General features: G+C 53.6%; 1 protein-coding gene across 1 annotated transcript in view; it reads left to right on the top strand.

Annotated features, from left to right (window-relative positions):
* CELSR1 (cadherin EGF LAG seven-pass G-type receptor 1) overlaps positions 1-24687 on the top strand; it is a 144848-nt gene that overhangs the window by 32507 nt on the left and 87654 nt on the right. Inside the window, exon 3 of the mRNA XM_068971563.1 lies at positions 23896-24534. Within this exon, the coding sequence (XP_068827664.1) occupies positions 23896-24534 (639 nt within the window). The remainder of the gene's footprint in view (positions 1-23895; positions 24535-24687) is intronic.

Raw genomic sequence — 24687 nt, 5'->3', positions numbered from 1 at the left:
CTCTGCTGCCCCCTTCTCCTCCTGCCCTCAGTCTTTCCCAGCATCAGGGTCTTTCCCAGTGAGTCGGCTCTTGTTTATCTGCCGTAGAAACATGGCGTGTTTTCATCTCTTAGTGTCGTCTTTCACGTGCCATAGTAAAATCAGCCATCTCCTCCACACACAGGCTTCATTTTAGGCTCATTTCTAGGGATTTCATGGGTTTCGTTGCTGTGGTGAGGACTCTGTTGATTTTGATTATATTTTTAACTGGATCTTGCTGGGTGCTGTGAAGTAATGAATTTTTGGTGATGTTGCATCCAGCCACCATCACAAGCTCTCTAAAACAATTCCTCAACTGATTCTCTAGGAGAGCTGTCATATTGACTCAAACAACAAAGATTTTGTTCCTTTCGTTCAGATATATCCTCTCTCTCCTGTTTGTTTCTGTCTTACTTTGTGATCAGATGGCTTTTGCTCGCTGAGACCCTCGGTGGCCCCTGTTCATTTGCTAACAGACTGGACTAGGATCTCCTGGCATGAAGTCCAAGAGCCTTGTGGTACCACTTGGTGCCACTAATAACTCAGCTTGTATCACCCAATCAGTATTCATTTGGTTTCTACTGGAGGCCAGACCTTTGATTTAGGTTCTGAATTTGCAACATTGTGCTGGAAGTCAGCCAATACAATAAAACAAGGAAAAAAAATACCTGTAAACATAACACTTATTACTATGAATAAAAGCTATAAATAATAGCATTGTTATTATTCACAGATGGTGTGATTACATACAAAGAACATCCAAAAGAATCTGCAGGTAAATGGTTAATAATAAGGGACTTCAACAGGATTGCTGGATGCTTGAGTGATATATGAAATCAAATGTGTTCCTGTGTACCAGCAGTAAATGGTAAATGAAATAAGATGTATCATTTTCAATAGCAAAAAAGATCAGATAACTAGAAATAAATCTAATAAAAGATGGACAGAAAACTCTAAAATGTTGTTATGAGAAGTTCAGATAGACTTAAGTATGTGAGGAGGGATTAACTGTGTTCTTGGATTAGAAAACTCAGTATTGTAGAAATGGCATTTCCCCCCAGACTGATGTATGGATTCAGAGCAATGCTAACCAAAACCCACAGATTTTTAGGGGAAATTGAAAAGAAATGGACAAGTTGGTTATGAAACATATGTAAATACATATAAAATTTACATGTAAATACATGTAAATTTGGGCTTCCTTGATGGCTTAGACAGTAAAGAATTCATCTGCAATGCAGAAGACCCAGGGTCAATCCTTGGGTTCAGAAGATCCCCTGAAGAAGGGAATAGCAACCCACTCTAGTACTCTTGCCTGGAGAATTCCATGGACAGAGGAGCCTGGCAGACTATAGTCCATGGAGTCAAAAACAGTTGGACACAACTGAGCGATTAACACACACACACATGTAAATTTACATGTATAGATTGCATGTTAATTTACATAGAAGCTCACAGGTAAATAAAATCGTTTGTAAACTTTGTTTGTACATAATATTGGCCAAGAAGATCCAAGACAACCCTGAAGGACGAGGAGGATGGACTTGGTCGGCTACGTGTCAGGCTTGTTACAAAGCCATTGTGATTAAGAGGGTCGGCCACTCGCCAGGGACAGCTCGATAGATAGCCCAGGTGAACTGACCAGAGAGCCCGGAAAGCAGGCTCTGCACGTTCAGACGTTTACCTGATCAAGTAAAAGAGAGCAAACCGAGAAAGCAGAGGAGCTGAGCTACTCCGTGAGGGTAGGCCCTGTGCCCGCCGTCAATCTGGGTGTGCTGTGTCCCGAACGTCCTCTTTTGGCCTGTCTTAAGATGGACTAACTTCCTCATCAGCTGGGCCTACTCTGCCCCACCTAAGTTGGCAGGTCCCTTGCTCACAGGCAGGGGTCCTGCATGACGGTTTCCCCAAGCACCCGGGTACCCCGATGGCATATCACATCCTCACCCAGCTTATCCTTCTGCCCCTGGAGGCCTTCGGGCCCAGCAAGCTTTCCAGATAGAGGGACCCGTCCCTGGGGCTCCCCGTGGGCAAGGGAGACAAAGGATGCGGACCAGGGTCACTGTGTGGTGGCTGCTGCTGACAGTCAGGGCTCCTGCTCAGTATCCCAGGGCAGGGGACAGTCCCACGCGACAAAGAAGGAGCCCACCCCAATGTCCACGGTGCCCGGGTGGAGAAGTCCGACTTCAGGAGATGTACCGTGCGGATTTCAGCTGAGCTCCTTCCTGCGCTGGGGGAAGGGTGTCCTGACTCCCTCCTACATGCAAGGGGCAGCGAGTGTGAGAAGGTCCTGGAGCCCCTGACCAGACATGAGCTTGCATCTTCACACACCATTAGCCAGTTAGGTGACCCTGGGCAAGTCACATAACCTCCTGACCCTCTGAGGCCTGGTCAGAGCTGCCCAGGAGGATTGTATGGAGAATTTGATGATGTTCCCAGGGTCAAGCCAGGATGGGCGCTGGGTCGTGACTGGTGGGTAAGGAAACCCCATCTGTGTCTGGAGCATGGGCGGCTGCATCAGCGGAAAGGGTTGCATTTTTCTGTTGTTCTCAAGGCGAACCCCAGCCCCCCAGGTCTGCAGGCTGCAGCATGCGCCCTGTGAAGTGGTTGGGGGAGGCCATCTGGGGTTACCTGGCATTTCACCCTAGGTCGTATCTCAAAGGTATTTTTTGAGTAAAATGCTTATGGCCCTAGAGTGCACAGGTGAGTTTTTATTTCTTTTACCATGACATAAACCATCGGGGCTGAGAACAGGAATGTTTAGATGGAGGCTGCAGGCAGAGTGTTCAGGGGCCCGGCTTGGCCAGAAGCTCTCCTGATGGCCCCTCCAGAAGCCGTTCTCCGCCTCTTTCTCATCAGGTGCACAGCCAGGGGCAAGACCCCGAGCCTCTGGGGGCTCTTCCAGCGGGAGGAGACCAGGGCCCCACTCCAGGCCTCTGGGTGTGGGTGCCCGGGTGGCCCTGGCGCTCTTTACACATTGAAAGCCAGGTCTCGGGAAGCGCCCCATTTTGCTCGTGGCAAATGGGGTGAGGAAGCTGAGAACGGCAGGGGAAGGGACAGCTCTCATGCCCACCAGGCTGGGCAGCTGCACCCCTGACCTGAAGGCTCATCCTGGGAACCCCCAGCCCCCGCGTGTTTCTTCCCGGACAGACTGAACATGGCTCTCGGAGACCTGGGCCTGGGCTCATCTCTGAGTCAGGGGAGGCTGGGCCGCCAGGGCCCCTTGGAATCTCAACAGTGTCTGCCCCCCAGTTACAAGGGGCGGGACGGCCACTCGGCACCTGCAGAGGCCTGGGCGCCCCAGCTTGGGCCTCCCTGTCTCTCGCGGTCATTGGACCCTTCATGGTGGTGATAAATGATGGTCTCGGTGCCCCCGGAGCCGAGCGTGGGAAAGTCAGGCCCTGGGTTAATAGTTAAAGCGCCCTCGTCAGAAAGGCCTCCACCACCCCTGCTGCTGGGCCAGGCACGGCTGCCCCAGGATCCTGACCGGCTGGCCCTCTGGGTTGTGGCAAGTAGAGGAATTGGGGACAACAGCCATCTGTTGGTTAGCATGTGCAAACAAAGAAAAACCACTCAGGCATCTCTGACTGGTTGCACCCTGAAAGTAATGATTTGCTTCGGGAGAACTAGTTTCCTGGCAGGTAATTTTTCAGATCAGCGTATAATCAGCAGGAAGGAGGCTGGCCCTGCCTTGGGGTGTGGGTGCTTCTGGGCACCCGAGCCCGTTTATCCTTTCCTGCCTCTGAGACCCCAGGTGCCGCCTGCTGAAAAGAGTACCATCTCGGTGCTGAGGAGCAGTCCCCTTGCCACCCGGTACAGTGACATACAGGGGCAGGTAACGCCAGGGCCAAGGGTGTGTGGACCTGTGGCCTTCACCCAGCTGCCCGACCAGTGCCCGTCCTCCTGCAGGCCCCTCCCCTCAAACCCATCTCACGCTGGACACCTCCCCCAGCGCCCCCAGTCTCAGCCTGGACATCCCCTCCCACTCCACACACCCCCATCTGCACCTCGGATGCCCCCCAGGCTGCGATTGTCTGCAGTTCCGCCTGTCACCCCCACCAGACTGACGACTCCTTGAGACAGCCCTGTGGGTTTTCCTCTCCGAGATCTGGGCCTAGAACACAGAGGCTGCAAGGATTGGCTGAATTAATGAGTGATGACAATTTTAATTAGTTTCTTTGAGTTTAGCTTGCAGATTAGGTTGTTAAAAAGGCTTATTATCCCAAACAATTTTAAATTATAAATGAGTTGTGAACGTCGTGAGTCGCAGTAATTCCTGAGCGAATTGCATACATCCTTTCCAGGACCCTTGGGGGAACGTAAGAGGGAAATCCAATTTGTTGTTTTTAAGTCATCTCTTAATCACTTAATAACAGGAAATCTGATATTAGATTAATCTCTTCCTTCATTTAGACCCATGCTAAAGGCGCCACTGGGAGAATTTGGAAATGGTGTTCTCCTTCAGAACTTCAGAATTGTGTGTGCCCGTGTGTGTGTGTGCGTGTGTGTGTGTGTGTGCGCGCCTGTGTCTGTGTGTCTGTGTGCCTGTGTGTGTCTGTGGGTGTCTGTGTGTGTGTGCACCTGTGTGTGTGTGTGCACCTGTGTGTGTGCCTGTGTGTGTCTATGTGTCTGTGGGTGTGTGTGTGTGTGTGTGTGTCTGTGGGTGTCTGTGTGTGTGTGCGCTTGTGTCTGTGTGTGTGTGTCTGTGTGCCTGTGTGTGTCTGTGTGTGTGTGTGCACGCCTGTGTGTGTGTGTCTGTCCATGTGTCTTTGTCTGTGTGTGTGTGTACCTGTGTGCGTGTCTGTGTGTCTGTGGGTGTCTGTGTGTGTGTGTGTGTCTGTGTGTCTGTGGGTGTCTGTGTGTCTGGATGTCTGTGTGTGTCTGTGTCTCTGTGTGTGCGTCTGTGTCTGTGTGTGTGTGTGCCTGTGTGTGTGTGCACCTGTGTGCGTGTGTGTCTGTGTGTGTGTGTGTCTGTGGGTGTCTGTGTGTGTGTGGAGGAGAGGAGGGCTGGAAGTCTCTGGCCCGGCACACAGCAGGTGCTCCTGGGAGCCAGGAGGTGGCCTGCAGGGCTGGGGAACACAGGTGTGACCCCTGCCTTCGGGGAAGAGGGCTGGACTGGTGGGTGGGAGAGACGAGAGGCCAGAGAACATTCCTGGTGAGTGACTTTACCAAGTACCTGCAACACGAGAGCGTCTTAGCAGCAGAGCAAGGTGGGCCATGGCGCGCATGACCCTGTCCAAGCAGACTTTTGAGTCTTTCTCGAGTATTTTCACCTTCCGATGACTCCAGAGCAGACCCACAGCTCATTAGTTTCCAGGAAAGGCAGTAAGGTGGCCGCCCACAAAGGCCGCAGGAGGAGACTCCCAGCACAGCTGTGAGGAAGGGTCCCTGGAGCCGAACAGAGGAGGCGGAGACGTGGTTCCACCCTTTGAATCCTGGAACCTGGTTTCGCCATCTGGACCGAGAGTAAAGGGGCCTGAAAGCAAATTGAGAGACTCAACTCCAGAAAGACATTTAAGATGTGATAAACACAGGAGAAGAAAGGATGCCGAAACACACACGTCTGCTATTTGCTGAAAGATATGTTTTCCCCGGAGGGCCTGGTGACTTTTCTCTCGCGCTTCGTTTGGTTTCTGGTTAATTATCTAAAATGGCTGGGTCTTACCCTTCTTAGGGTCATGCAAAATCGGTCTCTTGAAATTTAGAGTTGGAATTTTCTTAGCAAATACTTAACCAGAAAAAACAAAAAAAACCCTTGCTTTTCTGCTCTGGGCAGTTTCAGTGTATCAAGTTGTAAATTAATAGATGCCTGGGCCAATATGTTCAAAATTCTCCAAGCCAGCCTTCAGCAATACGTGAACCGTGAACTTCCTGATGTTCAAGCTGGTTTTAGAAAAGGCAGAGGAACCAGAGATCAAAGTGCCAACATCCGCTGGATCATGGAAAAAGCAAGAGAGTTTCCAGAAAAACATCTATTTCTGCTTTATTGACTGTGCCAAAGCCTTTGACTGTGTGGATCACAATAAACTGGGAAATTCTGAAAGAGATGGGAATACCAGACCACCTGACCTGCCTCTTGAGAAACCTATATGCAGGTCAGGAAGCAGTAGTTAGAACTGGACATAGAACAACAGACTGGTTCCAAATAGGAAAAGGAGTATGTAAAGGCTGTATACTGTCACCCTGCTTATTTAACTTATAAGCAGAGTACATCATGAGAAACGCTGGGCTGGAAGAAGCACAAGCTGGAATCAAGATTGCTGGGAGAAATATCAATTACCTCAGATATGCAGATGACACCACCCTTATGGCAGAAAGTGAAGAGGAGCTAAAAAGCTTCTTGATGAAAGTGAAAGAGGAGAGCGAAAAAGTTGGCTTAAAACTCAACATTCAGAAAACGAAGATCATGGCATCCAGTCTCATCACTTCATGGGAAATAGATGGGAAAACAGTAGAAACAGTGTCAGACTTTATCTTTTTGGGCTCCAAAATCACTGCAGATGGTGATTGCAGCCATGAAATTAAAAGATGCTTACTCCTTGGAAGAAAAGTTATTACCAACCTAGATAGTATATTCAAAAGCAGAGACATTACTTTGCCAACTAAGGTCTGTCTAGTCAAGGCTATGATTTTTCCTGTGGTCATGTATGGATGTGAGAGTTGGACTGTGAAGAAGGCTGAGCACCGAAGAATAGATGCTTTTGAACTGTGGTGTTGGAGAAGACTCTTGAGAATCCCTTGGACTGCAAGGAGATCCAACCAGTCCATTCTGAAGGAGATCAGCCCTGGGTGTTCTTTGGAAGGAATGATGCTAAAGCTGAAACTCCAGTACTTTGGCCACCTCATGTGAAGGGTTGACTCATTGGAAAAGACTCTGATGCTGGGAGGGATTGGGGGCGGGAGGAGAAGGGGACGACAGAGGATGAGATGGCTGGATGGCATCACGGACTCGATGGACGTGAGTCTGAGTGAACTCTGGGAGTTGCTGATGGACAGGGAGGCCTGGCGTGCTGCAATTCATGGGGTCGCAAAGAGTCGGACACGACTGAGCGACTGCACTGAACTGGGCCAATATTTGATCTTTTCCCCCAAAGAAAATAAGGCTTCCCTGGTAGCTCAGCTGGTAAAGAATCCGCCTGCCGTGCAGGAGACCCCAGTTCGATTCCTGGGTCGGGAAGTTCCCCTGGGGGAACTTCAATATTTATGGGCTTCCCTGGTGGCTTAGACAGTACAGAATCCGCCTGCAATGTGGGAGACCTGGGTTTGATCCCTGGGTTGGGAAGATCCTCTGGAGGAGGGCATGGCAACCCCCTCCAGTGTTCTTGCCTAGAGGTCCATGGAGATGCAGAGTCAGCTACAAGAGCGACTAGGCACAGGGCTGCTGCTGCTGAGTCGCCTCAGTCGTGTCCGACTCTGTGCGACCCCAGAGACAGCAGCCCACCAGACTCCCCTGTCCCTGGGACTCTCCAGGCAAGAACACTGGAGTGGGTTCCCATTTCCTTCTCCAATGCATGAAAGTGAAAAGTGAAAGTGAAGTCGCTCAGTCGTGTCCGACTGTTAGCGACCCCATGGACTGCAGCCCACCAGGCTCCTCCGTCCGTGGGATTTTCCAGGAAAGAGCACTGGAGTGGGGTGCCATTGCACAGGGCACATTGCCCCAAAGAGAACGATGCGTGGGGTCTTCACTCAGTTGGAGGGAAGGGCCTCAGGACGTAGCAGAGATAATCCGTTGCTGTTGGTGGTTGATTGTCCCCCTGATGGGGGCCAGGCTGGGTGTTTACTGTCCCGGTAGCACAGGGGTGAGCTCATAGAGAGTGTCAGTCCAGCATCTCCAAGGGCCAAGTGGTGTGAGGGCAGCTGCCTCCCTCGTGGGGAGCCTGAGCTGCCCCCTCTGAATTGGGGAGCTCAGGCACCAAGGGGCCAGGGCCTTAATATAACCTCCCAGTGGCATTTGTAACTCAGAAGAGGGTTCAGTGAAGTTACTCTGCCAGGGACTTCAGGGCCCCTGAGGGCGCTGCTGGTAGGGGGCCGGGAGGGTAACCCTAGTCCCCATCGGATGCTCTGCCCTGTCTCTTGAGGAAGGGTAAGCCTGTGGCGGCCACTGCCACGGCTGGGCTGGAGGGCTGGTCCTGTTCCGTGCCGGGGCCCTGCAGGTGAGGGGGCAGGACGGATGGGTGGCCTGCACTCTGCCCAGGTGCCAGGCCCCCCTCACCCCGCCACTGCAGCTCCCTCTCTGCAGCCTCATTCCCTGGGTTTCTGGACTGAGAGCCCTCTCTGCAGGTGCTCAGAGCCAGGCAGGGTCCAGGGTCACAGGTGTGTCAGAGCCGGGCAGAGTCCGGGGTCACAGGTGTCCAAGCCGGGCAGGGTCTGGGGACCCGGGAGCGTCCTGGGTTTTGTCTGGCGTCACACTCACCGTGCTCAGCTCTGCGCTCTCTTAGCTGGAGGCAAGGGAAGCGGAATCTGAGGCGGTGGCTTCCAGCCATCTTTGTTGTAGCCCATTTGCTCGTAAATAGGTACAAATTATTGGTATTAGAAACCCTCACAGCTCCTCTCCTCATTAAGCCTCTGCAGTTAATAATTATTTTCTCTCTGGAAAGCCTTCGTGGGAAACAGCGGCGGAGACGTGGGAGGCTGCCCTTCCTCCCGGAGGCGGGGTGTCCTGGGCGTCCCTGGGCCCCACGCCCTGGGCCCGGGGCAGCAGCCTGAGCCGTGGGAGAAGCAGAGGGGGTCAGGGCTCATGAGAGCAAAGACTCAGCCCCATAGCCCTCCCGGGCCTCGGGGAGAGCCTGCCGTCCCGCCTTCCTTGTGGGGAGCCAGGAGCCCAGGGTCACAGCAGCGGTGGGCGGCGGGGCGGGGCTGGCCGGGCAGCGTGAGATCGGGGACTGCTGTGACCCAGGGGTCATGCTGCGACGGTCTTGTCTCTTCTGTTAGTTGAAGCCGTCCGAGGCCCACCCGGATTCCAGAGGAAGGGGACATCCGTTCACCTGTGGGTGGGAGGAGGTCGCCACATTTGTGGCCGTTTTAAAACCACACATCCCTCAATCCCATCACTGCCCAGACAGAGAAAACCTCACCTCCTTCCTGTCTGGGAACAGGATCCCCATTCAAGCCTGAAACCTCAGGCCTGCTGCTTTGCCCCTTTCCATCACCCCCATTCCACTCCCATTTCCTTTACAGAACTTTCACTGTTGACTTGAAACAGTTCAAAGCTAGGAAAAAGCAAAGGACAGGAACACTCAGGCATGTGCAGTGCAGCCTTCTACATCCCTGAAGCCCCCTGGGTGCACCTCCCGGTCCTGTCCTGGGTTTTGTTTTGGCTCCGGGCCATGTGGGCCTAGTTGTCAGGAGGCCAGTCCATAGCCCTCAGCTGCTTTCCCCAAATCCCAAAGTCTGAAAATCAAAGTCAGTTCAGCTCAGTTCAGTTGCTCAGTTGTGTCCGACTCTTTGCGAACCCACGGACTGCAGCACGCCAGGCCTCCCTATCCATCACCAACTCTCAGAGTTTACTCAAACTCATTTCTTTTGAGTCGATGCTGCTATCCAACCATCTCATCCTCTGTTGTCCCCTTCTCCTCCCGCCTTCAATCTTTCCCAGCATCAGGGTTTTTTAAAATGAGTCAGTTATTCGCATCAGGTGGCCAAAGTATTGGAGCTTCAGCTTCAACATCAGTCCTTCCAATGAATATTCAGGACTGATCTCCTTTAGGATGGACTGGTTGGATCTCCTTGCAGCCCAAGGGACTCTCAAGAGTCTTCTCTAACACCACAGTTCAAAAGCATCAATTCTTCGGTGCTCAGCTTTCTTTATAGTCCAACTCTCACATTCATACATGACTACTGGAAAAACCACAGCTTTGACTAGGCGGGCCTTTGTTGGCAAAGTAATGTCTCTGCTTCTTAATATAGTATCTAGTTTGGTCATAACTTTTCTTCCCATGAGCAAGCGTCTTTTAATTTCGTGGCTGCAGTTACCATCTGCAGTGATTTTGGAGCCCCCAAAAATAAAGTCTGCCAGTGTTTCCACTGTTTCCCCATCTATTTGCCATGAAGTAATGGGACCAGATGCCATGATCTTAGTTATCTGAATGTTGAGCTTTAAGCCAACTTTTTCACTCTCTCAAGAGACTCTTTAGTTCCTCTTCACTTTCTGCCATAAGGGTGGTGTCATCTGCATATCTGAGGTTACTGATGTTTCTCCCAGCAATCTTTATTCCAGCTTGTACTTCATCCAGCCTGGCATTTCGTGTGATGTACTCCGCATATAAGTTAATTAAGCAGAGTGACAATATACAGCCTTGATGTACTCCTTTCCCAATTTGGAACCAGTCTGTTTTTCCATGTCCAATTCTAACTGTTGCTTCCTGACCTGCATACAGATTTCGCAGGAGGCAGGTCAGGTGGTCTGGTATTCCCATCTCTTTCAGAATTTTCCACAGTTTATTGTGATCCACACAGTCAAAGGCTTTGGTACAGTCAATAAAGCAGAAATAGATGTTTTTCTGGAACTCTCTTGCTTTTTCCATGATCCATCAGATGTTGACAATTTGACCTCTGGTTCCTCTGCCTCTTGTAAATCCAGCTTGAACATCTGGAAGTTCATGATTCACGTACCGTTGAAGCTTGGGTTGGAGAATTTTGAGCATTACTTTACTAGCGTGTGAGATGAGTGAAATTGTGCGGTAGTTTGAGCCTTCTTTGGCATTGCCTTTTTTTGGGACTAGAATGAAAACTGACCTTTTCTAGTCCTGTGGCCACTGCTGAGTTTTCCAAATGTGCTGGCATATTGAGTGCAGCACTTTCACAGCATCATCTTTTAGGATTTGAAACAGCTCAGCTGGAATTCCAAAACCCCCACTAGTTTTGTTTGTAGTGATGTTTCCTAAGGCCTACTTGAGTTCGCATTCCAGGATGTCTGGCTCTAGGTGGGTGATCACACCATTGTGATTATCTGAGTCGTGAAGATCAAAAATTCATTTGGCAGCAAAACCAGACCCAGACCAATGGGAGGCTGTTGACAGATTTTATCCTTGTTCGTGTGACTATTCACCCGCTGTCTGCAAGAGGATTACCTGTTCAAAGGCGAGATCAGTTGTTATGTAAAATGGAATATGCACTGTTTATAACTTCCATATTAAAAAACTCCTGAATTCCAGAACCACCCGGACCCAGGGGTTTCAGGCGAAGGACCTGGCCCTGTCTCGTTGGGTTGTGTCTGCGTCTGGAGTCTGTGCACACGGCGCCCGCTGTGTGTCTTTACCGACGGCCTGCCCTTCCACTCGGCACCCGTGTTGGCATTTCAAGCTGTAGCTGGCTCCTTTCCACTGTTGCATGGCGTTTCATTCTTTTTTAAAAATTTCATTTATTTTGGCTGTGCCAGGTCTGGGTCGCCACATGCGGGATCTTCAATCTTGGTTGTGACTTGCGGGGTCTTTAGTCGAGGCTTGCAGGATCCAGCTCCCTGACCAGGGGTCAAACCCGTGTCCCTTGCACTGGAGGGCAGATTCTTAGCCACTGGACCGCCAGGGAAGTCCCCGTCCCACTGGATCTCTCCTGCTGCTTGGACATCTGCGTAGCTCCTGCCCACGGGGGCGTGGTTTCCCAGGGGTGACTCCCTTGGGGTGATCCGCCTGGAGTGACTCTCCTGAAAGTTGCTGCCCGTCGGGCCCGAGGGTTAGGTGACTCCGCGGTGTTGCAGAGTGATTGGACTGATTCCCTTTCCACCAGTAACGAGCAGCCGTGCCTCCCTTGTGTGGGCCTGCCATCGCTTGTGGGCGTCTGGCTTCTCCACTTTTGCCAGTCTTTGGGTGTGAATTGTGTCTCACTGTGGTTTTGATTTGCATTTCTCAGATTGCTAGTGATGTTGAGCATCTTTACATTTGTTTTAGGGCCAGGTATCTTCCAGTTTGTGGCTTGTCTCATCATTAATTTTAAAAATCGTATTCTGTGTAAAGTTCTTCTAGTTAATATCAAAATGATACACCTTTTCCCTTTAAGATCATGATTCATGTCTTAGGAAATCCTTATCTGCCTCAGATCATAAACAGTAGTTCTGTACAATTCCTTGTAAAATAGGTTTTCCCTTTCGTACTACCGTCCTTAATTCCCTGGAATTGCTTTTTGTGTTCAGTGTGAGGCAGGGATCCAGTATCATTTGGTCTAGGGTTTCCCTGGTGAGTCAGCAGGTAAAGAATCTGCCTGCCAAGGCTGGAGACACAGGAAATACAGGTTTGATCCCTGGGTCCGGAAGATCCCGTGAAGAAGGAAATGGCAACCTACTCTAGTATTTCTTGCCTGGAAAATTTCATGGACAGAGGAGCCTGGCGGTCTGCAGCCCATGTGGTCTCAAGTCAGACACGACTTAGTGACTTAACAACAACAACAGATAGATGGGCCCGGGCCGACTCGTGGAATGTTCCTCTCTCCCCGCGGCAGTTCGGCCACGTGTCGTTTTCCTGTGCTCGTGGCTCGGATTCTGGTTTCTATCCTGGCCGTAGGTCGCTCCGTGTCAGTCCCCTGCAAATACCGTGGACTCGGACGAGCACTCACGTCTCCTGCAAGCTGTCCCCCTCCCCCTGCCTGGCTGTGCTGGTCTGTCTGTCTTCCTTATGGATTACAGACTGTCTTGCCAGTTCTGTGAGGGACCCTTTGGGGACCCAGACAGATAAGGCAGTGATTCTTACGTCAGTTAAAGGAGAGCGGCTACCCTTTCCACGTTGGCTTTTCCTATCAGCGAATGTGGTTGGATCATCTTTGTTTCTGCCAATAGTTCAGTTCAGTTCAGTCACTCAGTCGTGTCCGACTCCTTGCAGCCCCGTGAATCGCAGCACGCCAGGCCTCCCTGTCCATCACCAACTCCCGGAATTCACTCAGACTCACGTCCATCGAGTCCGTGATGCCATCCAGCCATCTCATCCTCTGTTGTCCCCTTCTCCTCCTGCCCCCAATCCCTCCCAGCCTCACAGTCTTTTCCAGTGAGTCAGTTCTTTGCATGAGGTGGCCAAAGTACTGGAGTTTCAGCTTTAGCATCATTCCTTCCAAAGAACACCTAGGACTGATCTCCTTTAGGATGGACTGGTTGGATCTCCTTGCAGTCCAAGGGATTCTGAAGTCTTCTCCAACACCACACTTCAAAAGCATCAATTCTTCGGTGCTCAGCTTTCTTCACAGTCCAACTCTCACATCCATACATGACCACAGGAAAAACCATAGCCTTGACTAGATGGACCTTTGTTGAGAAAGTAATGTCTCTGCTTTTTAATATGCTATCTAGGTTGGTCATAACTTTCCTTCCAAGAAGTAAGCGTCTTTTAATTTCATGGCTGCAATCACCATCTGCAGTGATTTTTGGAGCTCCCCAAAATAAAGTCTGACACTGTTTCCACTGTTTTCCCATCTATTTCCCATGAAGTGATGGGACCGGATGCCATGATCTTCGTTTTCTGAATGTTGAGCTTTAAGCCAACTTTTTCACTTTCCCCTTTCACTTTCATCAAGAGCTTTTTATTTCCTCTTCACTTTCTGCCATAAGGGTGGTGTCATCTGTATATCTGAGGTTATTGATATTTCTCCCAGCAATCTGGATTCCAGCTTGTGCTTCCTCCAGCCCAGCGTTTCTCATGATGTACTCTGCATATAAGTTAAATAAGCAGGGTGACAATATACAGCCTTGACGTACACCTTTTCCTATTTGGAACCAGTCTGTTGTTCCATGTCCAGTTCTAACTGTTGCTTCCTGGCCTGCATATAGGTTTCTCAAGAGGCAGGTCAGGCGGTCTGGTATTCCCATAATAGTAGTTTATCTTTTTATTCTTTTTCTTTATAAAGGGCTTCCGTGTCTTTTATTAGATTAGTTCTTCAGTGCAGTCTATGTTCATTCTATTGTAAGTGACATTTAAAACATTGTGTTATATGAGACTTGTACAGGAAGTGTGCTAGATTTTTGTTTTCTCTTTTCAGGCATCCTTGAGACTTAAAAACATCTCCTTTTTAATTTGGCCGCGCCATGTGGCATGGCAGGTCTTAGTTCCCCAACCAGGGACGGAACCCACACCCCTGCCCTGGGAGTGCGGAGTCCTACCTGCTGGGCTGCCAGGGAGCCCAGGAGTTCCTGTCTCGCTCTTTAGCTGCCTTGCTATGTGCTCTGGTGCATTCTGACGCGTCGCCTGCAAAGCCTGTGGAGTTTTCTCTGTCGTTCGCCGTATGATCTGTGAGTGATGATACGCAGTCTTCATTCACTCAGCCATCCGCATGGCTCTGACTAGGCCTCCAGTACGACTGGGGAGTGGGACGTAGTGGGCTGCTCTGTTGAGTGTGATGTTTGCCATTTGAAGGCAGTATCCGTCTCTCCATTGTTTGATAGCATCTGTGTTAGGAGTCATTGCAATATTGTACTGAGTCTTTTCCTCTGTTTATTGAGATGCAAATATGCTTTTTATAAAAAAGTGTGGTGTTATGTTAGCACATTTTCAAATGTTAAATTCTTAAGGTAAATCCAACTTGGTTTGACATGTTGTTTTATTTTTAATACATTATTAGGTGTCATTTTGTTTTATTTTTAGTAGTTATCAGATTTTGTTTTCTGTTTTTTTAATCATTACTAGGTTTCATTTTCGTTTCCTTTTTAAAGGATTGTCACATTTTGTTCGTGAGTGGTGTGGCCTGTACTTTTCCTTTCCAGCGCTCCCCTTGTCTGATTTCTGTCTTTTTTATAGTTTTGTTTGTTTATTTTTGGCTGTGCTGGATCTTTGTTGCTTTTCTCTAGTTGTGGAGAACAGGGGCTCTTCTCTCGTTGGGGTGACGGGCTCCCCATTGCGGGGCCTCCTTCTTGCGGGGGCTCCTCCTTGGGGAGGCTCCTCCTTGCGGGGGCTCCTCCTTGGGGGGCTCCTTCTTGTGGGGGCCCCTCCTTGGGGAGGCTCCTCCTTGGGGAGGCTCCTCCTTGTGGGGGCTCCTTCTAGCAGGGGCTCCTCTTTGGGGAGGCTCCTGCTAGCAGGGGCTCCTCCTAGAGGGGGCTCCTTGCGGGGCACAGGCTCTGGGGTGTGAGGGCCTAGCAGTTGCGGCTCGCAGGCTCTAGAGCTTGGGCTCAGGAGCCGGTGGCTCACTGGTGTCGTTGCTCCGCGGCACGTAGGGTCTTCCTGGGCCAGGGTTCGCTCTCCTGTCTCCCGCATTGGCAGGAGGATTCTTAACCCTGAGCCAGGGAAGCCCTCTCCTTGTCTGCTGCTGGTGTCAAGGTTACGGTAACCTCACAGGATGAGATCTTTCACGGCTGCTGTAACGAATGACCGCAAGCATGGTGGCTGAGACGACCCGGATTTATCCTCGCTCAGTTTGCTGGGTTAGGAGTCCGGCACAGTCTCGCTGGGAAGAAACCGGGTTGTGGCGGGCTGCGCTCCTTCTAGACACTCCGGGGGGACTTTGACCCAGCTCCTCCAGCAGCCAGAGGCGCCCCCACCACAGGCTCGGGTCCCCGCCCCGTCCACGCAGCGGCAGTGCGGCCTCCCTGTGCGGCCTCTTTCTCTCACTGTCTTCCCTTCCGCTTCTCAGGACCCTGTGGTCACACTGGGCCCACCTGGATGGCCTCCCTGTTTCAAGGTCAGCCTACCAGCAGCCCGACCCTTCGCCACGTAGCATGGCACACTCACGGTTCCGGGCCTTGGACTGGGCCTCATTTGGGGAGGTGGAGCATTATTTTGCCCACCACACAAAGCCACAAAGATTTACGCGAGTGCCAAGTAACAGCAGGAGGTCCCCCCCTCTCCTGTCCCCCGGGATCACCACCAGGGCCCACGTGTCCTGCCCAGAGGCTGCCTGGGTCTCCTGCTTCTTTGGAACCTCCCGGACTGCCTGCGGGCTGCTCGCGAGCTGCAGTGACTGAGGAGGCCCGGCAGCGCCCCTGGGCTCAGCAGCCTGCGGGCTGGGCTGGGTTTGCGTGTTTCTTAACAGTCTCATCTTTACTGCCCACAGCAGTCTCTGGCTGACCTGCCTGGGGCCTCAGGACATGTGAGTGACCCTCGGCAGGTGCCCGGGGCCGTGGCACCCTGATCACCCTGGAGGCCGTCGCTCAGCTCGGAGCCAGGCACGGCAGGGCACTCACTAGTTGTTTTTTCCCCCCCAATTTTTTGAAATCAGAGGATAATTACTTTACAATAGTGTGATGGTTTTTGCCGTATATCAACGTGAATTGGCATTGGGTGTATATGTGTTCCTCCCTCCTGAACCCCCCACCCCCCCTGCCCACCCCATCCTCCAGGTTCCCCCAGAGCGCCGGCTTTGGGTCCCCCCATCCTGCATCGAGCTCCCGCTGGCGGCCTATTTTACCTGTGGTAATTCTCCCCGATCATCCCACCCCTCCTCCCGCCACGGTGTCTGAAAGGGCTGCGTCTCCTTTGCTGCCCTGCAAGCACGCACACCCTGAAGAAAACCAGAGGTGAAAAGACCAGCGTGCACTGCAGCCCCGCTTACAACAGCCGGGACATGGACGCAGGCTGGACGCCCGTCATCCGATGCACGGATAAGGGAGCTGTGCGTATACACAGTGGGATGTTACTCAGCTGCAGAAAGGAATGCGTTTGAGTCACGAGTTCTTTGAAACCCATTTGGACCTAAGTCTTTGTCGTGGGGGAGCTTTGCCCGTTTTCCTAGGACGGGTCGGAAGAGTGGCCTGTCTGGCTCTGGCAGGAAAGAGTGAGGCCGGACTGACTCCATGTTGGCCCCGACGGTGGAGGGAAGCCCCACTGCGCTGCGGGAGGCATGCAGCCCCTGGGCCGTCTTGCCTGACGCCCAGCTCCCGGGTCTCACCACCAGTCTCAAGCCAGAAGAAGAGTCCAGAAACCTCCGTGTGGTCTCCCAGAGCAGGGCTGTCACCTGGGTGTGATTCTGCCCCCAGTGGACGTCTGCCGAGGTCTGGAGACGTCTGTGGTTGGGGCGGCTCGGGGTGGGCGACCACCTGGCCTGGGAGTGCTGCTCCGCATCCTTAGTGCCTGGCCGGCCCCCAGCCGCCAGTTCCCCACCCCTACCCTGAGCGTCCCTGCTGCCGTCCACAGTGCGGGGGCCCAACCGCATGCTGAAGGCCCTGCTTCACTGCCTTTCTCCCCCGAAACGCAACACAGCCTCTGTCCCCAGCGAGCAGTGTGGGGAGATCTGACTGCTGGCTTCCTGTTCAGCCAGCGAGGCTGCGCATTGTTCAGCCAGTGCTGGAAATAAAACCCAGGAGCGACACCGGTCCCTGACAAAACGCTCCACAAGATCCCATCGGAGGGAGGGCCGCCACTGTGTTTTCACTGAGGGTGTGTGCTGCTCTCTTTCACAACGTTCGGTTGACAGTGTAAACAGCCGGCCTGGCTGTAGCCCCGCCTGAGCAGTAACTGCGTTTTCGCCGTCACTGTGGGTCGGAACATGGCTCCTGGCTCTGTCAAAGGGCGTCTGCTCCCCGCTCCTGGCTCATCTCCTCTGACTCAGCTCATCACTTAGTTCTAAGAAAATCCTTCTGACAATTACAATGCCTTTTCCTCTTTTTGGCTGCACTGCTTGCCAGATCTTAGTTTTCTGACCAGGGATCGAACCTGTGCTCTGGGGAAGTATAGAGTCCTAACGCACTGGAGTGCGAGGGAAGCTCCACGATGCCTTTTAAAATAACTTCTTTCCTTTTGGACAATCTCATGCAAGAGAAAACTACTCTCTATGGGGTGAGTCCTTAGCTCTTCTTTTCCTTTTTAATCATTGAGGTGGCATTCACATCACGTCGTAGAATGAGCCGTTTCAAGGTGGACACCTCGGTGGCCTTTGGTACGTTCAGGGTGTGTGTGGCCGCCCCTCTGTCTAGTCCCCAGACATTTGCATGCCCCCAGGGACACCCACACCCACCGGCAGTCCCCACGCCCGTCCCTGGCAGCTCCCCGTTTGGTTCTGTTATTGCGGGCTCACATGTTCTGGACAGTTCATGCTCGTGAAATTGTGCAGTGTGTGCTTCTGAGACGGGCTCCCGTCCCTGAGCGTGTTTCTGAGGCTGCCGATTCTTCACTTCTCTCTGTGTCTGAGCTCGTCATATGGATGGGCCGCATCTGGTTTCTAGTGTGTTTTTTTGGACTACATCTTTAGATCGAATGCATCAGTCCATGCGCACGTGGGTTTCCACTTCCTGGCTCTTGTGAATCGTCGTCGGCTGCGCCAAGGATTCATGTACAAGATTTTGTGTGGATATATGTTTTCAATTATTTCACATTTCACCTCGGAGTGGGATTCGGGGTCAGGTGTCAGTTACATGTTTAACTTTCTGAAGAAGCAATCCTTGACTCTTAGGCGAAAGTGCTTATCTTGACCAGAATGCGTCTCAGCTCACAGCCTCTGTAGCCCAGGGTCAGAGTGGCCGCTGGGAGCTGTGAGCAAGCCTTTCTGTGGGTAGTGGGGCCTGGTACAACTCCAGTCTTCCAGAAGGTTCTGTCCGGCATGGACACGACGAGCTGTTTCTCGTGGGATAACTCGATATTGTGGATGCTGAATTCGACCCTGGGACAGGAGCTTCGTTTCACACATGAAATTAGGAAAGGGGGTCTCTGAGTCAGAGTTACCCCGTGTCAGGAAGCTTACGGTGCATAATAAAAGTGGGAGTGACAGGAGAAGGCAGCTTTAGGATCTTGGCTGCTTCTGTATTCATCTCCCCACCCTCCCTGTTTGTTATGTTCTCATCTTTCTTATTTAAACTGTAGATTTTATATAACATGAAGTTGTCATTCACCCGTTTCTCTGTGTACAGGTCCGTGGCGTTACGGCCACTCACACTGCTGTGTGACCATCAGCCCGTCCGTCTCCAGGACGTGTTCGCCTTGCACAGCTGAGACTGTCTCGCTTAAATGCTAGCCCCCTCCCCCCGCCCCCGACACCCCTCGTCTGCCCTGTCTCCGTGAACTTGGCCACTCTGGACGCCCATGTCCCTGGGCTCACACGGCTTCTGTGCTTTTGTGTCTGGTCCCTCTTGCTCGGCGCTCTGTCCTCAGGTTCCTCCGTCTCGTACCCGTGCCGGGACCCCCTCCTTGGTAAGGTCTTCCCGATCCTTGTGCCTCGTGAGGTCGGGCGTTTCCTGACGGGTGTCGGGCGTGTTGGACTCGCTCGTGGTCTGGTGGTGTAGCTTGACCTGCGCGGGTGTGAGGGAGCTAAGCACCGTCAGGAGGTCCTCCTGGACTCGGGTGGGTCCCGATCCAGCAACTGGTGTCCTTTTAAGAGGAGGGTCTGGCGTGACATGAGGCAGAGGTGTCTGCAGGCCGAGGACTGCCGGGAGGCACCGGACGCCAGGTCGGCACCAAGGGCTGGGTCATCTCTCTGAGCCCCTGGGTGGAACCAACGCTGCTGGACTTGACCTTGGACTTCCGGCCTCCGCACAGAGAGGGTCGGTGTTTTCTGAGCCCCAGGCTGTGGGCCGGCCCTCCCGACACGCCTGCGTCCGGAGGCCGCGGCCATCCAGGCCCTCCTGCTTTCTCCGCGCTCCGCTCCGTGCTGGGAAGGCGGCTGCCCTCCACCGTCTGACCCCCCCCCGAGGGCCCCCCGGCTCTGCAGGCCCTGAGACACGCGGGGCTGAGCGAGCCCAGGGTCTAGACTCTGGAAGACGGCTGCCCTGTGACCAGAGCGAGGCTCGTGGACGGGCCCCTCCCTGCATGAAGACCTGCGAGGCTCCCTCACCTGCGGTCTCTGGGGTTTTGTGGGCAATGCCCGCTGGTGGGTGCCCACGGCCCCGCAGCCCCATCTTCTCTGTCTCTTCTCCTCTGTGACTCAGGGACCGCGAGGGGACCCAGCTGAGCTAGTAAAAGCCCTGCGCCCTCCTGGCTTGGAGGCCCTGGTTCCGGCGCTGTTTGCAGCCGCCAACGAAGGGCCTGCAGCTCAGGTCCAGGGAGTCCGGGGGGAGCTCCCTGTTCTCCCAAATGAAACAAGCTTCTAAGTGATCAACCGGATGGCTGCTCAGGCAGGAGAAGGTGAAAGGCCCCTGAACATCAGCAACATTCCTAACCAGAGCTTCTGCAAACATCAAGATCAAACAAGGAAAGTCTGAGAAACTGTCACAGCCGGAGGAGCAAGGGGACGGGACGCCTACACGTCTTGTGCGGTCCTGGGACACCAAGGACAGGAGGCGAAACCAAAAACAGGGGAGTGTGGGCTCCAGTGAACAACGTGTCCATATCGCTTCATTCAAACACACCCCCCACACCGGTGTGATAATCAAGTTAAGTGTGGGAGTAACTGGGTCCTGAATATTCATTGGAAGGACTGGCGATGAAGCTGAAACTCCAGTACTTTGGCCACTTGATGCGAAGAGCCAACTCACTGGAAAAGACCCTGATGCTGGGAAAGATTGAAGGCAAAAGGAGAAGGGGACGACAGAGGATGAGATGGCTGGATGGCATCACCGACTCGATGGACGTGAGTCTGAGCAAGCTCTGGGTGTTGGTGATGGACAGGGAGGCCTGGCGTGCTGTGGTCCATGGGGTCGCAAAGAGTCGGACTCGACTGAGCTCCTGAACGACAGGACGCTGGATGCTCTGTATACAAGACCTCTCTGCACTGTCTTCGCAATTTTTCTGTAAACTGAAGCTACTCTAAAATAAAAGTTTTACTTAAAATTTAAAAACAAATTAAAAATTTTTTTGATTTAAAAACAAATTCAGCAACCCAGACAGAATCACCGTCAGCACTGAAGTGTTTGCTCTCCATGCTAGTGGCTCTCTGGACTTGTGTGTAAACGTCTGTGTTGTGTGAAGACTGACTTGCTTTTGCCCCCTGACTTCATGTTGTCTGGGTCTGCCCTGACGCCCGTGGAGGGGGCTGTCACCCAGTGGGTTTGGCTGAGCTGAGCTGCACAGTGCGGACAGCCGTCCTTTTATTTCGTGGCTGCCTGTTGATGGGCAGTCAGGTTTGTGCTCCTGGAGACTCAGAAATCCAACCCAGATGATGTAAACTCAGAGCAAATTCATTGTCTCCAGGACCTGGTTGTCCGGGACGGTCCATGGTCTTGAAATAAATTAATGGTAGGATTAACAGTAAGGTGCGCATTTTACTTCCCAGCACCTTTGACGTGAGTTAACATTCAGTGTTGTTTTCTGGTCGAAATCTGGCTCCTTGGTCCTGGACCTTCCCCTGTGCTCTGCCCTCCTGGGCTCCCTGTGGGAGCGTCTGAGTCCGGGACCCCTGGGAGGGAGAGGGCCGGACAGCCCAGAGCCCGCCCAGACGGCCTGAGCTTTGGATTAAAACCAGCATGACCCTCGAATCTCGGACCAGAACACATCTGTGTGTGGTTTAAGATTAAAAGGATGTTTCATAACAAGTGCTACCAGGAAACAATATCCTATGTCTCGTATTATTACAGTGGGCCTTTGCAAAAAAAAAAAAAAAGAGAGAGAGAGAGAGAGAGAAAAGAAACACCCACAGAAAAATAGCTTGGATTTGGATGGAAGAATGAAGTCTCTGAAGCTGTTGGTGCCAGTGTCAATCTTGGGGTTAAAGAGATGCCGCTGGAAAAGGCTTTTCCCTTCCCCCCTTCCCTGCCCCCTCCCACCTTCCCCCGAATGTTTATCCAGCAGCCTCTGAGTGCTGGATAAACACTGAGAGCCTCTGAAGCCTCTGAGAGCCTCTGAAGTAACAGGTGCAGCAGGAACAAGACCTACAAGCTCTTGGTCCTCACGACTTCACTGGGGGGAAAGATGGACATGAACAAATAAAATCAGGCCGCAGCCGCTCCTGTGCAGGAATTAAAGTGGGGGTGTGGCAGAGCGTGAGTGGGGGGACGTGGAAGGCCCCTCTGATGGGGGTCGTGCCGCTGAGTCCCGGGTGGCCCAGCGAGCAGCTACCAGCGGCAAGGACGGCTGTGTCCCAGGCGGAAGACGCAGCGTGCAAGGGCCCTGGGGCAGGGCGCGTCCTTAAGAGGAGGGCGGGTGGCGAGGCTGGGCCTCGTAGGACCGTAAGGCCATAGGGACCACGTATGGGCCGTAAGGACCACGTATGGGCCGTAAAGACCATGAGGTGTATGGAGACTTCCCTGGTGGTCCAGTGGTTAGGACTTCATGCTTCCGCTGCCAATGGCCTGGGTTCAATCCCTGGTCAGGGAACTAAGATCCTGAAAGCAGAGCAGCACGGCCGAAAAGAAAAAACAGTCAGCCTTTCCAGGTTATCGTGAGGACCAGAGGGAGCCGTCACAGGGTGCTCAGTGCCTGACCTACTAGGCAGTGGGGGTTATTACTGGGGGAGCCAGGGGCCCCTCCACCAAGCGTGAGTTCCCAGGCGTGAGACTTGGCTTCCCAGGGTCTCAGTTTCTCTCACCTGTCAAATGGGGTAATTCCGGCTTCTCTTAGAACCTCTGGGAGTCTCAGGTTCGCGCCTGAACGTGTTTGTGACTTCTGCAGTGCTTACGTTTCTCCACTGTCTGGACAGGTTTTGTGACTCAGGGTTCCCCAAAAGTGGCTTCTGGCTCCTTGGTGTCTGAGGAAACCTGTCCCAGGTGCAGAAGCTCCCATGTTTCAGCTCCTTCTGAGGGCTCCTGGCAAGTTGTGTGTGGTGGCGACTGTGCCGGGTCCAGAGGGACAAGGTGGCCTCCAGGGCTTGTCACCTCACTGCATCCTCTCGGGGGTCCTGAGGCTTCCTGGACTCGGGCCAGAAGGTGGTCCCTGGCTCCTGACCATCTGAGGGCACAGCCCAGCTCCAGCTCTGGGAGGGTGGGGCCTGCCAGGGGCTCAGACCTTGCCCAGATGCCCCAGGGAACCAGGGCGGGGGCGCTCACGGAGGGCAAAGGCTGCACCCACATTGTGGGACATCCGTCTGGGCTGCCGGGACCCAGAGCCGAGTTGAGTCACAGGGATGAGAACTTGGCCGGGTGTTTCTCGGGCCCCAGAGCATGTGGTGTGAGGGGTGGATGGGAGCAGGTGGAGGTCCCTGAGCATTGCGGCTGTACGTTAGGGCTGCCCTGAAGGTGATGGAGCTGCCCTGTGGCCATCATGGCCGGAGCGAGTCCCTGGGGCGGCTGCTGGACAGCCCGCCTGGTTCTGGGCTGGGAACCTGGGGCATTGCTCAGCCTGGCGACCCAAACACTCTGCCGTTTCTGGCCGCCACGTCCTGAGGACCTCCCTTCATGAATGGTCACTTGTGTTGGCTGAGAGGCCGTGTTCTCCTGTGTGTCTTCCTAAAGCAACACGTGGTGAGCTTCTCCTGGATGCTGGGTGCCAGGTGGTGCCCGTGTTAAAGAGCCCGCCTGGCAGTGCAGGAGACATAAGAGACGCGGGTTTAATCCCTGGGTCGAGAAGATCCCCTGAAGGGGGGCCTGGCAACCCACTCCAGTATTCTTGCCTGGAGAATCCCATGGACGGAGGAGCCTGGCAGGCTACAGTCCATGGGGTCACAGAGTCGGACACGGCTGAAGCGGACTGAGCATGCCCCGGTGTGTTTAGATGAGCAGGACCCAGCTAGGAGGAGAGAAGCCGTCAGCGCAGCAGAGGTCAAGGCCGTACCTGGGTGGGGACCGTGCTGGACGCCGTGGGCTCTAAGCTGGGCTGTGGGGTGGGTGGGCGGCTGGAGCAGGTGCAGAGGAGGGAGAACGGGGTCTCAGCATCCCCCCGCGTCTGGAGGAAAGGGTCTGAGGCTGGAGTCTCAGGCAGTGAGGACTGGGCTGTGTGGTGAGCGTTAGGATGCCCTGATGAGCTGGGGGGTGGGGTTCCCCTGGGAGCTTCTGAGCTTGATGGGTGTGATGGGAGCTGTGCTTTCAGAAGCCAAGTGTGGAGGGAGAGAAGCAGGCCCTGGGATGTGGGGTCAAGGTCGTAGTCATGAGTGGGCAGGGGCCTGGGGCGAGGGGGTGCCGGGTGAGGGGACCGGGCAGGCGGGCTTCTGAGTGACACCGCACCTTCTGTCTCACAGACGGCATCCACAGCGTGGTGGCGCTCTGCACCCTGCGGGTCACGGTCATCACGGATGACATGCTGACCAACAGCATCACCGTGCGCCTGGAGGACATGTCTCAGGAGAGGTTCCTGTCCCCGCTGCTCTCGCGCTTCGTGGAGGGCGTGGCCGCTGTGCTGTCCACTACCAAGGACGCCGTCTTCGTCTTCAACATCCAGAACGACACGGACGTGAGCGCCAACATCCTGAACGTGACCTTCTCGGCCTTGCTGCCCGGCGGCGTCCGGGACAAGTTCTTCCCGTCGGAGGACCTGCAGGAGCAGATCTACCTGAACCGGACGCTGCTGACGGCCGTGTCCACGCAGCGCGTGCTGCCCTTCGACGACAACATCTGCCTGCGGGAGCCGTGCGAGAACTACATGAAGTGTGTGTCGGTGCTCAAGTTCGACAGCTCGGCGCCCTTCATCAGCTCCCCCACCGTGCTCTTCCGGCCCATCCACCCGGTCAACGGGCTGCGGTGCCGCTGCCCGCCCGGCTTCACCGGCGACTACTGCGAGACGGAGATCGATCTGTGCTACTCCAGCCCCTGCGGCGCCCACGGCCGCTGCCGCAGCCGCGAGGGCGGCTACACCTGCGAGTGCCCGGAGGACTTCACAGGTAGGGGCCCCCACTTCTCCCCGGGAGGGCTCGGGGGCGCGGGGAGGCCCCGGTCACCCGTGCTTCACACCAGGCTTCCAGCTCACAGGTCAGAGTGCCCGGCAGTTTCCTCCATCCTCTCCCTTCCTCAGGGACGTGGTCAAAGGCTGGACC

Source organism: Capricornis sumatraensis, chromosome 4 (genome assembly GCF_032405125.1).
Source record: "Capricornis sumatraensis isolate serow.1 chromosome 4, serow.2, whole genome shotgun sequence".
Classification (NCBI taxonomy): Eukaryota; Metazoa; Chordata; class Mammalia; order Artiodactyla; family Bovidae; genus Capricornis; species Capricornis sumatraensis.
The sequence above is the reverse complement of the archived record's forward strand: the minus strand, read 5'-3'. Positions and strand labels throughout refer to the sequence as shown.